The 14,848-nt window shown below is 42.4% G+C and overlaps 1 protein-coding gene across 3 annotated transcripts in view; it reads right to left on the reverse strand.

Annotated features, from left to right (window-relative positions):
* Positions 1 to 14,848, reverse strand: part of RAB3B (RAB3B, member RAS oncogene family) — a 68,977-nt gene that overhangs the window by 19,423 nt on the left and 34,706 nt on the right. For all 3 annotated transcript variants that reach the window (XM_053214031.1, XM_015086623.3, XM_015086624.3), the window contains exons 3-4: positions 3,351 to 3,469; positions 337 to 461 (exon numbers count right to left, since the gene is read on the reverse strand). In XM_053214031.1, the coding sequence (XP_053070006.1) occupies positions 337 to 461; positions 3,351 to 3,469 (244 nt within the window). The remainder of the gene's footprint in view (positions 1 to 336; positions 462 to 3,350; positions 3,470 to 14,848) is intronic.

Consider the following 14,848-nt stretch of genomic DNA (forward strand, 5'->3'; position numbering starts at 1 on the left):
CCACCCAGGTGCCCCTATTATGATGATTTTTATAGGATACCTCAAAGCCTTTGTGGAAGGCACTGGTGAAAAAAAATAGTTCATAAATTTAAATTTTACTTATTAATTCAATGTAACAAAATATACACATTATCATAAATAATAAATTACCTAAAATTCACTAGCACAAAGCTTACACGTACATCACACAAATATAAACAATATACATAGAGCACACATGTACATAATTCACAATCACAACATACCTTTAATGTCACACTTAACTGTAAACATGCATGTGCGTGCGCGCGCACACACACACACACACACACACACACACACACGATGTACACATACCAAGCTGCTCTGCAAGGAGCCGGCCCTTCTCAGTGGGAACAACCCTCTCTTCCTCCATGTCACATTTGTTCCCCACCAGGATAACCTGCGCATTGTCCCAGGAGTAGGTCTTGATCTGAGTAGCCCTAAAGAGAGACCAAGAGAAGACTGTGTTAATGACATCCTGCTCTGGTGGCAGACCCTGCAAAACTCTAAGACGTGGTTTCCCTTCCAGGAGGCAGGCTACACCCAAGTTATGTCAATTAACTCAGTTGAGGACAGACAGATACCTGCCCCTGCTGGTTGTCACAGGTGCTGACCCCTAAGCCCTGGTTGCAAACCTCACCCACCTCTTAGTAGCATTCCTCTAATACATCTGCCCATCCCTCTCTTCACTGGGCAGAGAGTTCTTTCTAAAACATCTAGCTGATCCTTTCCTGAAAGGACTCTTCTATGCTCCGCCCCGCAACCCTGCCCGCAAAACGAGTAGCTATGTGATGAAGTCTATATCCCTCAGGTGTTCAAGAACATTCACATCCTGTCTCTCCAGCTTTATCACACTTCCTCTCACTTCCCACCCATCCCCAAATGCTCTTCCATAGCTTGTGCCTTTGTCTATACTGGGAGTCCCTTCCCCACACTAACTCATCCCCCAAGACCCAAGGATGGTCCCACAATTCCTTGGGGGAAGTCGTCTCAGGCTTTCTCAGGCCCAGCTAGCCTCTCCTTCTTCCTCTGTGACTTGCAAACATTCACTGAAGCCTCAGACGATGAATATTTTTAGAAACCAAAACATCAGCAGTAGTTTCCCTCACAAAAGATGATTATGAAACTTTTCAAAAATACTTTATGTACTTCTCAATTTTTCAAAAGTGAGTATATACTACTTACATAATGAGAAACAAAATTTTAACGTAAGGAATAAAATAGGGCCCTTATATTGTGGACATCTCCTTGTGGGGATGGGCCTAACTCTGTCTCTAACCATCCCTTCAGACAAAAATGGAATCTCATTTTGGTCACTTAAACCTTTACCATGGCACCTGTTATATTTAGCTAAACTTATCAGTCTTTCCTTGAGGGCAAGGATAGTCTCATTGGTCTTTGGGGTGCCAGTCCCCAGCACGGAGCACAAAGTAGAGATGTCAGCAAATTTCTGGTGAATGAATAAGCCAGCAAATGGTTAATCCTGAAGCAGATCTTAAATGCAACCCTATCCTGATACTGACACTCAAACTAACTGAACCCTAACTGTTTCTGGACCTATTACCAACCCTGCTCCTAAAGCTGATCCCACCACCAATCTTCTCTTTAAGGATGAGAAGCCATTCCCTTAAGGTACGGAATTCACTCAGCCACGTTGGTCATGGGCTGACAAAGAATGAGGCTCTGTGCTGGGCACTGGAGGGGCTAGGCTAGGACCAAGTTTCTCAGAGGCAAAACCTAAAGGCCAGGGCTTAGGAGAAATAGACACTTAATCTTTAGCCTCAAGGCAGGTCCCTGGAGCCAACTCTTAATGTCTCCCCATACTATTCTTTCTGTCATTTTTGTCCCTCTTCTCACCCCCATCCACTCTCAGCTCCCAGATTAGCAATTCAGGTTATTCTTGGAGGAATCGTCACCAGGTGTTAAAGTCACTGTGTTCCTGAGACAGAATGAACAGGGACTGATGGCAAAAGGGAAGGAGGTCAAGGCCAACAGGGAATTAGCAGTGTAGAGACACTGAAAGAAAGAGCTAATAATTCCATGGTAGGAGGTAGGGGGGAAGATGGAGAGGGAGAGAAAGAGGAGGAGCTGAGACAAATCGTGACTGAAGGGAAAAGAGGGAATAAGAAAGGAGAAAAGGAAGAGAAAAGGAAAGAGGAAAAAAGACTAGTAAAGAGAAAAGGAAGATGGAGGGGTCTTGTTAAAAGGGAAGAGAGAAAAAGGAGGAAGGGGAGGATAACCAATAGGCTGAGAAGGAGAACCTAGACCACCATGAATGACAGACACGTGAATGGCACCTTGGAGAGCCTGCAAAGTCACTCACAACTCAAGACTACAAGCACCAATAGTACTTCACACAGTCACAGCAACTGTTCCTTCACAGAAGGGAAGTCATCGAAGGATGGCTGTTGGGCAAAGGGCAGCAGAGATAACCTTGGCATTGGCCAGCACTGCTGCTGAATTGCTGGCCTTCTCAGCATCTCTGATTCTGAAGAAGACCATGGCACAGATGTTCCATCTTCTCCCATCCCAATCCTTTCTACTGATTAGGGGCACAGTGTCCTGGGCCCTCCCTCTTACCTGTCCTTCCCCTTGTGCTCCCTTCTCCCTGTGAATTATACTCTAGGAAGAAAGCTGTGTAAGTCATTCAGAGGTTGTACCTGTGAAGCTGTGCTGATTTCCATTGTATGTTGAATCTTTACAAACTTGGACTAGATGTGCTCTTGACCCCTAGCCTGGGGATAAACTTTATGGGGATGTCATATGTGGATTCATTCACTACTATGACCAGGATGATCTTTCCAAAACATTAATCTGAACCTGCTGGTTCCCTGTTCAAATGTCGTCATCTAGGGAATAAACTCCAAATTCCTTATCCCAACACACAAAATTCTTCATGACCTCTGCTCTTTTTATACCCCTCACTTACCTTCTCATCTTTGTACATCTGTATACTTTTCCTGGAATATTCTTATCTATTCACCCCCTGGCTCACTCCTGTTCATCTTACAAAATGTAGCATCTGTGTCAGCAACTCCATGACCCCTTCCTTGACTCCCCAAGCTGGGTCACAGCCCTCTGTTGGATTCACAACAGTACCTCTCTTTATCACTGCACATGTACATGATATTCTCACTGCTTGCTTACTTATCTTCCTCTCCTCTCATCTGTGAGTTCCTTGAGGACAGGAGCCATGTCCGATTCACGTAGATTTCCCTAGCATACAGCACAAGACCTAGCACACATTAGGTTTTCCTAAAGAGTTTGATGAATAATGAATAACTGAGGTGAATGAATGAATGAATGAGGTGAATGAATGAATCTCATACCAATCTTGGACAGCATTGAAGGACTCCTCGTTGGTGATGTCATACATCAGAATGAAACCCATGGCCCCACGGTAATAGGCTGTGGTGATGGTCCGGTACCGCTCTTGTCCAGCTGTGTCCTGGGTAGGAAGAGAAAAGAGTTAGCATCCTAGAAAGTCTGCTTTTTTTCCTAAAAAGTCCTCAGGAACAATTAAGAAATAGCCCAAGTATATTTAAGGAGTACCTATTATGTGTCTTGTATTGTACTTGGTAAGTAGAATAAAATGTTTTTTAAAACCTCATAAAAATTAATAAGAAAATAATTGAGGGGCTCCTGGCTGGCTCAGTCAGTAGAGTAGGCAACTCTTGACCTTGGGGTCACAAGCTTGAGCCCCACATTGAGGGCAGAGTTTACTTTAAAAAAAGAAAGAGGGGTGCCCGGCTGGCTCAGTCAGTAAAGCACGTGACATTTTTTAAAAAATTTAAATCTAACTCAATTAACATATAGTGTAATAATGATTTCAGGAATAGAATTTAGTGATTCATCACTTACATATATCACCCATCCCAACAAGTGCTCATCCCAACAAGTGTCCTCCTTAATGTCCCTTGTCCATTTAGCCCATCTCCCTACCCTATACCCCTCCAGCAACCCTCAGTTTGTTCTCTATATTTAAGAGTCTCTTATGGTTTATCTCCCTCTCTGTTTTTACATTATTTTTGCTTTCGTTCCATTACATTCATCTGTTTTGTATCTTAAATTCCACAAATGAGTGAAGTCATATATTTGTCTTTCTCTAATTTTGCATAGCATAATATACTCTAGTTCCATCCATGTTGTTGCAAATGGCAAGATTTCTTTTTTTTTTGATTGTTGAGTAATACTCCATTGTATATATATATACACCACATCTTCTTTATCCATTCATCCATCGATGGACATTTGGGCTCTTTACATATTTTGGCTATTGTCGATAGTGCTGCTATAAACATTGGGGTGCGTGTGCACCTTTGAAACAGCACTCCTGTATCCCTTGGATAAATACCTACTAGTGCAATTGCTGGGTCGTAGAGTAGTTCTAGTTTTAATATTTTGGGGAATCTCCATACTGTTTTCTAGAGTGGATGCACCAGTTTGCATTCCCATCAGCAGTGCAAAAGAGATCCTCTTTCTCCACATCCTTGTCAACATCTGTTGTTGCCTGAGTTGTTAATGTTACCCATTCTGACTGGTGTGACGTGGTATCTCGTTGTGGTTTTGATTTGTATTTCCCTGACGATGAGAGATGTTGAGCATTTTTTCATGTGTCTGTTAGCCATCTGGATGTCTTCTTTGGAGAAATGTCTATTCACTAGCATTTACATTTTATAGTTGAGAATGCAAAAATGCAGGCAGGGTAAGTGACTTTCCTAAGGTCACAAAGCTGGAGACAAAAGCTATGCCTTAAATCCAGGACTTCTGATTCCAAGTCCAACGCACATACCACTAAACTCCAATCAATGGAGGATTTATCCACAAGTATTTACTGAACACAATCTATAATGATAATAAAATAAGGGGACAATAATTCCAGTATGCCATTATTTGTGTATATGCTGCACCTGTTATCCACACACTTCAGAAAAACTCTGTAGGATATATATGATTACTCTATTTTATTCCAGATAAGGAAACTGAGGCTTAAGAAGATTGCCGCTAAGTATCAGAATTAGAACTCAAAATAAATCTATCTGAGGGGTACCTGGGTTGGACGAGCTCCAGCTCAGTTGGTTGAGCATCCAACTTCAGTTCAAGTCATGATCTCGCGGTTTGTGAGTTTGAGCCCCACATCAGGCTTACTGCTGTCAGCGCAGAGCCCCCTTTGGATCCTCTGTTCCCTACTCTATCTGCCCCTCCCCCGCTTGCACTCTCTCAAAAACAAATAAACATTAAAAAAAATAAGTCTGACTCCTACACTCATTACAATTTATACCTTAGCCATGGACCATACTTTGTGTGATATAAAAATGGACAAGGCACTATCCCTAACTTGAGGAAGTCTCAGTAAAAGTGCAGAGGTAGCTAATGCTAATGGGGAGCATTAGACTGATAACTAGCAGTATGTGGCAATATGTCATTAGTTCCAGATAAGCAGTATAAAGAAAATGCGTCAGGCTTGCACTGGCAGTGCAGAGCCTGCTTGGGATTCTCCCTCTCCCTCTCTCCCTGCGCCTCCCACCTTGTGGTACACATGCTCTCTCTCTTTCTCTTTCTCTCTCAAAATAAACAAACTTAAAAAAAAAAAAAAGAAAATGTGTCACACAAGTCAGGTAAGGTAGAAACATGGTGGTTTGGGGTAATTATAGAAGTTGTCAAAGCAGAGATAGTGTATCAGTTAGGATATACTGAGTTATTTAGTAGCAAAGCAATCCCCAAATTTCAGCAGCTTAAACGAGGTTTTATTTTTCACTATTGCTACATATCTATTAACAGTTGGCTGGGTGCTCTGCTTTTTGCCTTCCGTAGCTGACAGGGCAGCTACCAGAGGGGGGAAAAGTGTGTGAGTCATATTTTGGCTCTTAAAACTTCTACTTCTCCCACTTCACTAGCCAAAGCAAGTCACACACCCACATCCAAAAAAAATGCAATCTTATAATATGCCCACGAGGAGAATCATAAACGTGGTAGACAGCGTAACTCCCACTAATGGAATCTGTACCAAGTCCAGAAGCATTGGCCTGAAGATGTGCTTATTTGACAATAGTAGGAGGATAACAGGGACTTTCTTTTTATTTGAGGAAGAGAGAGAGCAACTGAGTGAGCAAGCAGGGGAGAGGGACAGAAGGAAAGAGAAAGAGAGAAAGAGAGAGACAGAGAGAAAATCCTAAGCCAGCTCCATGCTCAGCACAGAGCCCAATGCCAGGCTCAATCCCACAACCATGGGATCATTACCTGAGCTGAAATCAAGAGTTGGACACCTAACCAACTGAGCCACCCAGGCACCCCATCAGGGACTTTTCTAAAGAAGAATTTTCCAAGCAGTGAAGTGAGGGAAAAGTATTTTGGCAGAAGAAGAGTTTTTGCCATTGAGTACTCCAAAAGAACTTAAGGAATGGTAAGAAATGGGAAATGGGTAATGGATAAGTGCTGAAGCTAGAAAGAGCTTTAAATGTTGTGCTATGGGGTTTGGACTTTATCTTTTTTTTTAAGTTTATTTATTTATTTTTGAGAGACAAGAGAGGGAGAGCACAGGGAAGGGACAGGGAGAAAGGGAGACAGAGGATCTAAAGTGGGCTCCGCGCTGACAGCAGAGAGCCAGACTTGGGGCTCAAACTCATGAACCATGAGATCATGACCTGAGCCGAAGGCAGATGCTTAACCAACTGAGCCACTCAGGTGCCCTTGGACTTTATCTTTTAAAATAAAAGATTTTGAGGCAGGGGATTAACATAATTAGGTCTGAACTTTATTTAGAAAGATCACTCTGGCTGTGATGTGGGGAATGGACTGGAAGAAGAGATGGAAAGCAGGAAGGCTAGTTAGAAGATCTTTGCAGTGGTTCAAGTAAGTCCCAATAAGGATTTAAACTAGAGTGGTAGCAATGAGAATGAAGTCAAACAGATTCAAGAGGTATTTAAGAGATGAGTTATATAGGGCATGGTGATGAATTGGAGGTGAAGTGATGAGAAATCAAAGACAACAGTTATCTGTTACCTCATTTTCTCCATGTCCTCAGCAATTCAGCTCTGGTCTAGACTTGCACAACTTTACTCAGCAAAAAAATTTGTACTTACTACACCCACTATCCTTGGGGAGCATATAAATCTCCAACTCCTGTTTATTGAGCATGATCTTTGGGTGTCTTACTCTTCACCTCAAGCAGCTTATCAGAGTATCTTTTCTGACCACATACAATATTTCTTCCTACGAGCTCTGGAAAGAGTTCTTTCTAAAAGTTCTCCAGTTCATAAATGAGTGAGTGGATGAATGAATTAATATATAAATGAATGAAGAGATGGATGAGTGAGTGAACACATAACACTGGGAATTTTAGGCACTACTGAGAGAAATCATCAATTCGCACTATCTATGCAGAAGTTTTTTGGACCTATGAAACACTTCAACAGTATTTAATCCACCCCACACCCCTTGCCTTTGCTTCCTGAGCTCCCACACCACAAATGAGACTCCTCCCACCCATCTGCAGGCCAGGCCCCAAATCTTGTCCTGTGAGGTTTAGAATTAAGCCACCCATCCAGACTAGAGATTTAAAGGCCCAGGCAGGATTTCTAAGCAGCTGGTCTCAACTTTTCTCACTCTGCCTGTGTTGTATCATTTCCCTGTGAGAGTTTTGAGGCCTCCATCTCTGACTGGAGTCTGGCCCTGTGCCCCAGCTCTTTGACAGGGGGGGTCCTGTCACCCAATTGATGCCCAATTAATTAGAAATCTTGGTATGGGGAGTGCCTGGCTGGTTCGGTTGGTAGAACAAGCAACTCTTGATCTCGGGGTCATGAATTTGAGCCCATATTGGATGTAGAGGTTACTTAAAATAAAATGAAATAAAATAAAATAAGATGAGATAAGATAAGATAAGATAAGATAAGATAAAATAAAATAAAATAAAATAAAATAAAATAAAATAAAATAAAATGAAATGAAATGAAATAAAACAAAATAAATCCTAGTATGGAATACTAAATGAGCTTGGACATGGAACCAGTTTCATCTCTGTTCTCCTAGTGCCTAGCACAGGGCTGTGCACACAGTGGAGGTTCAATCATCACTTGCCAAACAAAAAGGCTACACAGTCTTGAAATTGAGGGTGGTCTCTGGGGTTAGACTCCTGGGTGTGAATCCCTGTTCTAGCACTTACTATGTGACTATGGTAGGCAGCCTTTTAAATGCCTCCTAATGATCACTATCTCCTGGTATTTATGCTCTTGTGTAATCTCCTTCTTGGGCAATTTGCCTTTTTGAGCCTTAGTCTCTTCATCTTTAAAGTGGGAATAACAACAATATCTACTTCACAAAGTTATTGTGAACATTAAGAAAGTTATTATACCTAAAATGCTTAGAAAAGTTCCTAGTACATAGTAAGAGCCATAAAAGCCTCAGTTACTATTTTTGCACTTTCAGAGTTAGCCCCAGGAACAGGGCCAGCTTCCCAGAGTCTGCCCAGCTGGAGTAGATGAGTTTCATGCTATGTGTCACTTCCCACTCATTCAAACCTGCTGAGGGCTGCTTCCAGTCAGAGTCTCAATATGATGCTTCCCTCAAAGAGTAGCAAATGGCCTGATAGAAAGGGAATGGATGAGTGTAAAAGTTGAGCAGGCTTTGGTCTGACTCCCAGCTCTGCCATTCATCACCAGTTCACCATTCATCACCAGCTCTGCCATTGTGTGGTTTTGGAAAGCTTGGGGTTTTTTTGTTTGTTTTGTTTGTTTGTTTTGTTTTGTTCTGTTTTGTTTTTTTATCTCTTTGAGATTCAGCTTCCTCACATCTGGAATAGAAATAATAATCCCTACTTTGTAGGCTGTTTGCAATTAAATAAGATTTTTTAAAATGTCTAGCTCATAATAGGTACTCAAATATGGGAGTACGTATCATTTTCATTATTACTTAACCCTTCTAAGCTTAAGTTTTCTCATTTGTAAAGTGATAATACCAACCTTAAAGTGGTTGTGTGAAGATTATAGATAACGTATTTGGAGAGCCTGGCAGAGTGCCAGGCACATAGTAGGTATGCAATAAAGTCCATAGTAGTTCCTGCTATTACTGTTGATATTATTGTTATTGTCATTTCCCTTGAAAAGAAGCAAGGTTGGAAACAACAATCCAGCTCTCACCATCCTGTGCTCAATGGAAAGTAGCCCAGAGAACTGTTCCTGAACCTCCCTCTCTCTCCCTCTCTCTTTTATTTTTAAAAATCACTTCAACAAACATTGATTCCCCTCCCACTGATAAGAGTCAGAAATAGAACCAAAGAGGAGACAGGAAGGAGGAGAAAGAGGCATGACTCACTGGCTACTTGAGGAAGGAGAACATGTCATCAAGAGCAATCAATTCACTTCTATGAAGCAGGCATTCATTGAGCTCTTTATATGGGCAGAGCATTATTCCAGAGAGTGGACACCAGGGTGAGCAAGCCACCGCCCTGGCCTCCAGCAGCCCCATGTGGCAGACAGACATAGGTAAGGGGCAGAGAAGCTAACATCAACTGAACACCTACTCTGTGCCAGGCATTTTGATAAATGTTTTATATATGGGATCTCACTTATTATTTATAGTAACAAAATAAGACTGTTAGTTGAGAATTATTACAGGCCAGGCACCATGCTAAGCACTTAACCTATTTTATTTAATTACCAAATAACCTTGAAATACTGTTATCTCTATTTACAGATGAGAAAAAGTTAAATAATTTGCCTAAGATCTTGCAACCAGTTCATGCCAGACTGAGATTCAAACCTAGGTCTGATTCTAAAGCCTGTGCTTTTCCCAGGATGCTCTTTATTCTACATCATTTATCTTAATTGTTACAGCAGCCTAAAGCAGGACAAATTTGAGTCTCCATTTTATACATAAATCCACTGAGGATCACAGAAGTTAAGTAAATTGCTAGAGTCACAAACTGTAAGGAGACAGAGTCAGGATTCAAATTCTGTCTTTTGACCACAGCCTGTGCATTTTCAACACAACCTATAGCCCAACCAGACTATGTATTCTTGATCCCCTTCTTCCCCCTAGGACAGGACCAATCCACTCTGCAGCACCCCGCCCCCCTCCCAGAGAGGGGGTCCTCTAAGGTTTCCTGGGGTGAATAATCTCCCCTCCACCAGAGGGTAAGGCTGGAAATTACCCAGAGAGTTTAAATGGAATCACGTGTGTCTGGCACACATGTGCTCAACCAATATTAGTTATCTTCTTTATCTTCCACTGAATCATCAAACCACACAGACTCTTCATTTCTTTCTGGAGTTTCCTCATGGTCGCCCACACATGCCACACTCATTTCTGCTCCATATTTCTGTTCATGCTGCTCTCTGCCACATATGCCCCCTCCCAGTTCCTCCACTTGTCTTGACTACCAGATTGTTGAATTATAAAGTTAAAAGTAAACCTTAAATATTATTCAACTTACCCTCTCACTCAAACTAGGAATTCATTCCACGGCATACTTGTACTGAGTGTTTCTAATGTTGGACACCCACTACCTTAAAAGGCAGCCATTCCATTGACGGACAGTTCTGATTATTACAACATTTCTTCCTTCTCTTGAGCTGAAATCTGCATGTGGTAATTTCTATCCATTGATTTAATTCTGTTCTCTGGAGACACAAAGAATAAATCTAATTTTTCACTCACGTGGCAGCCCTCCAAAAATTTAAATCCTATGTTTGTTTAGCTCTTAGAGGTTATAAAGTTTATTATCTCAGTTATCTCAGTTAATTCCCAAAGAAATCCTATGAGAGAAGAACCAAATCCCCATTCCACAACAGAGGCAACTGATGCTTGCAGAGGTGAAAGACAGTGAATGATGGAAAGGGGCTTAAAGAATACCAAGTCTTTTGGCTCCAAGAGACCATGGCTCCTGGCACAAGGTTATGTCTCTGTTTTAAGTCACCTGTCACAGGGACCTTCACAATTAGCAGAATAACCAGAACAGTGACAGGAACTTGAAACTGTCTTACAGGGGGAACAACTACAGGATGGAAGATGTTTAGTACTCTAGGAAATAGCACTGCTATCTTCAAATATCTAAGGTGCCTAATAGGTTTTCCTCTTTTACCTTCCTTTTCTTTCAAATCTTCGCTGATTCTATGGTTAGTGTCTGCTAGGTCCCGAAGATCAAAGGATGAGTACAACGCAATACTTGCTTGAAGTTTGCTTTGGAAGGTAAACGTGTCAGATGGGAGTCTGAAGCCTGAGAGGCTGTTCCCGTAAAGCCTTCCTAGTGCCTTTCCTTGAGGCAACACTCTTCCTTTGGAGCTTAGCTCAACTCAGCAGAGAAGCTGCCCTGACCATCCTGGTAAAGTCAAATACTCCAATTACATGCTGTCCTGGCACCATGTACTTCTCCTTTGTAGCACTCATCCTCACTGTAATTTTGTATTTAGTCGTGCAGTTATTTGATTAAAGTCAGTCTCCCTTGCCAAACTGCAAGTGCCACAAGAACAGGATGTCTGGTTTTGCTTACTATTGTGTCTCCGTGACTGGCACAGCACTAGCACATAAGGTGGGGGAGATTTCCAATAAATACTTGTTGAAAGGATGAATTTATTGGGTGTCTGCAACATTTTCAACAGAGCATACTACAATGTCAGATGGGTCTTTCTAAAATCTAAATCTCATCATTTCCCTCTTGGTCTAAATCCCCTCTCTGGCCTCCCATAGCCCCCACCATAGGGTCCAAATTTCTTAGTAGAACATACAGAGTGTTCAGGATCTAGCTCAAGTTTCCCTTCCAGTTCTTTCCTTCTCATACCTCCACTGAACCCATGAGTTCCAGTTTTGCCTAACTACTTGTGGCCTTTTGTTGATATGCAGATGTTTGCCTGGAATCCCCTTCTCTTTTATAATTTGTAAACTCATTCAAAGGTCACATCCTCTCTGAAGCTTTTCCTGGCCTTCCCTCCCCTGACAAAGTAACTTCCCTTTCTGCCCTTTCATGGTTTGGCATTATGTCACTGGACACATCACATTTATTATAGTACTGGTTTATTTGTCTGTCTCCTCTTTCAGCTTATGAGCATCTTGAGACCCAATCCTATATTTAGCTAAATTCCAGGCCCTTGACTATAGCACTTGGGACATAGTAGGCACTAATAAGAATGCTGAATGAAACTCAAGAGCTGACCATGTGGTTGGTAGAGAAAACCCATTTCAAACCTCATTTATAACCCCTTTGGTTATAAAAGGGTCTGTGAGATCATACAAACCACCTCCTCTTACTGGTCCCTTTCCATGTTATAGATAAAGCAAGAGGCACAAAGCAGTGACACATCCTGGAAGGTCACACAACTGGTAAGAGGTTGTTTCTGGGGCCTCCATCCCTGGATACTGCCCTGTTGCATACTTTCTCCTCCGGGCCAGACTCCTCCCTCCCTCCTATTCAATTCACTCCCTCTGGGCCATGTTGGGAGATAGAAATAATGAGCACCAGGAAGGCAGTAAGGAGAGCTTCTGGGCTGGCTCTCCCTACACCTCACCCTCTGACCCACACCTGTCAAGCTCCAAGCCCTTTGTATTTGCAGCAGCAGAAAGCCAAGGCATTGTGTCCCATGGGAGTGGGAGGAAACTAGAGGTAGAGAAGCTTTTCAGAGAGGTTCAATGGAGTCTGGGAGAAGCCGAGGACTGAGGAATGGAGAAAGTGATCCCTTGGAGCTGGCTTGGTGTTACACCCATCTGTCCTCAGCAATACAGACCACACTGTGGACCACCTAGAGTTTATAAACATTTTGTTGCATCACCTTATTGGATCCTAACAATGACCCTGGATGCAGGATGTTTAGAGCCAGAAGAAATCAATCTTAGCTCATCTAGTCTGACTCCTTTATTTTGCAGGTAGAGAAATTGAGACCTAGAGAGGTAAAGTGACTTTCCCAAGGTCATATGGCTGCTTACTTTTTGGCTAGTCAAAGACTCAAATCCAACTATTCAGACTCCACATGATGTTCTCTTCAGCATACCATGTATTATTGTCACTACTGGTTTACAGGTGAGAAAATTAAAGCCTAAGGGCATATAGGTAGTAACTGATAGATCCTTGAGGGCACAAGGCGGGAAAGAGGTCACTAGAATCCAGGACTAGGGATTATAAAGCACTTCCCTGTTCACTGTAATCCTATCTAACTTTGAGGTCCAGGTCAGTGGGCGCCTATTCTGGAAAGTTCTTTGGGATCTAGCATCAAAATTTGTCATCATTCCTTCTGGGCTTCCACAGAACGTACTTGGGACTTTATTTTAGCAGCAGCAGAGCACAGAATATTAGAGCTAGAAGGCCCTCACAAGAATAATCAATTCCACAAATATTTACTGATTTACCACAAATATTTCACTGTGCCAGTGACAAAGACCCATGTAATCCTTGCTCTGGGAATTCTCAGTCTAGTGGGGAAGCTACCTCATATGTGACTAATCCTATGATAGATACATATAGGGTCAACTCCCTCATTTTGCAGATGGGAAGCCAAGGCCCAGAGAAATGAATGCCCTGGATTCTTATTTTTGGCATTGGTCTCTTACACAAAACCCTTGTCAAACACTCAAAACTCAAAACCTCTCAAGGATGTAACTATTGACTTCCATGATTTCCACATTTTACTTCAAGCAGATAAACCAAAGGTTATAGGACTTCCTTTCATTGCTCCTCAATGTATCTGGCATGTCTTGTGTGTTCAATAAATATTAATTTTATTTTATTTTAGAAAGAGAGAGAGTACATAAGCAGGGGACAGGGGCAGAGGGAGAGAGAGAGAAAGAGAGAGAATCTTTTTTTTTTTTTAATTTTTTTAACGTTTATTTATTTTTGAGACAGAGAGAGACAGAGCATGAACGGGGGAGGGTCAGAGAGAGGGAGACACAGAATCCAAAACAGGCTCCAGGTTCTGAGCTGTCAGCACAGAGCCCGACGTGGGGCTCGAACTCACAGACCGTGAGATCGTGACCTGAGCCGAAGTCGGCCACTTAACCGACTGAGCCACCCAGGCGCCCCAGAAAGAGAGAGAATCTTAAGCAGGTTCCATGCTCAGTGCAGAGCCTGATGCAGGTCTGGATCCCACAACCCTAGGATCATGACCTGAACCAAAACCAAGAGTCAGATCCTCAACCGACTGAGCCACCCAGGTGCCCCAATAAATATTTTTTGAATGAATGACTCACAGCACCTATATCAGGGATTTGTTTCCACTCCCATCTGCATCTCCTCATTTAGACTATGGTTTAGGGGCTATGTCTTTCATTTCTATACCTTCTGCAATGTCTAAAGCAGTACCTGGCAACTGGCAAGTATTCAAAAATACTAACTGAACAAAGAAATGAATGAATAAGAGAAGGGCAGATAATGTGGTCTCTCTTTTGCCCTAAATAACAAAGATGGCATCCCCCAAACATACATTCCTCTTCTTGAAACCCCAACTTTCCTCAGCATCAACTTGCTTCATCAATGTGTTCCCTTTATTTTCCCCCTGCTCCTGCTCTGTCTTCTACACTGGCTCTTTATCCTCCCCTCAACCCCTCACTTCTAAGTTTTAGATGGGAATTACTAATTATCTGCTGAACCTTTCCACTTAGTCTGGATGCCTTTAAAATATACGTAGTTGACTATTAATTACAACCTATTTCTGGGATGCCTGGGTGGCTCAGTTGTTGGGCTTCCAACTCTTGGTTTTGGCTCTGGTCATGGTCTCATGGTTCATGGGATCAAGCCCCAAGTCAGGCTCTGTGCTGGCAGCATGGGATACTCTCTCTTCCTCTCTCTCTCTCTGCCCCTCTCCTGTTCAAGCACACGTGCACATGCACCGTGCTCTCTCTCACTCTC

Source organism: Acinonyx jubatus, chromosome C1, assembly GCF_027475565.1.
Source record: "Acinonyx jubatus isolate Ajub_Pintada_27869175 chromosome C1, VMU_Ajub_asm_v1.0, whole genome shotgun sequence".
NCBI lineage: Eukaryota > Metazoa > Chordata > Mammalia > Carnivora > Felidae > Acinonyx > Acinonyx jubatus.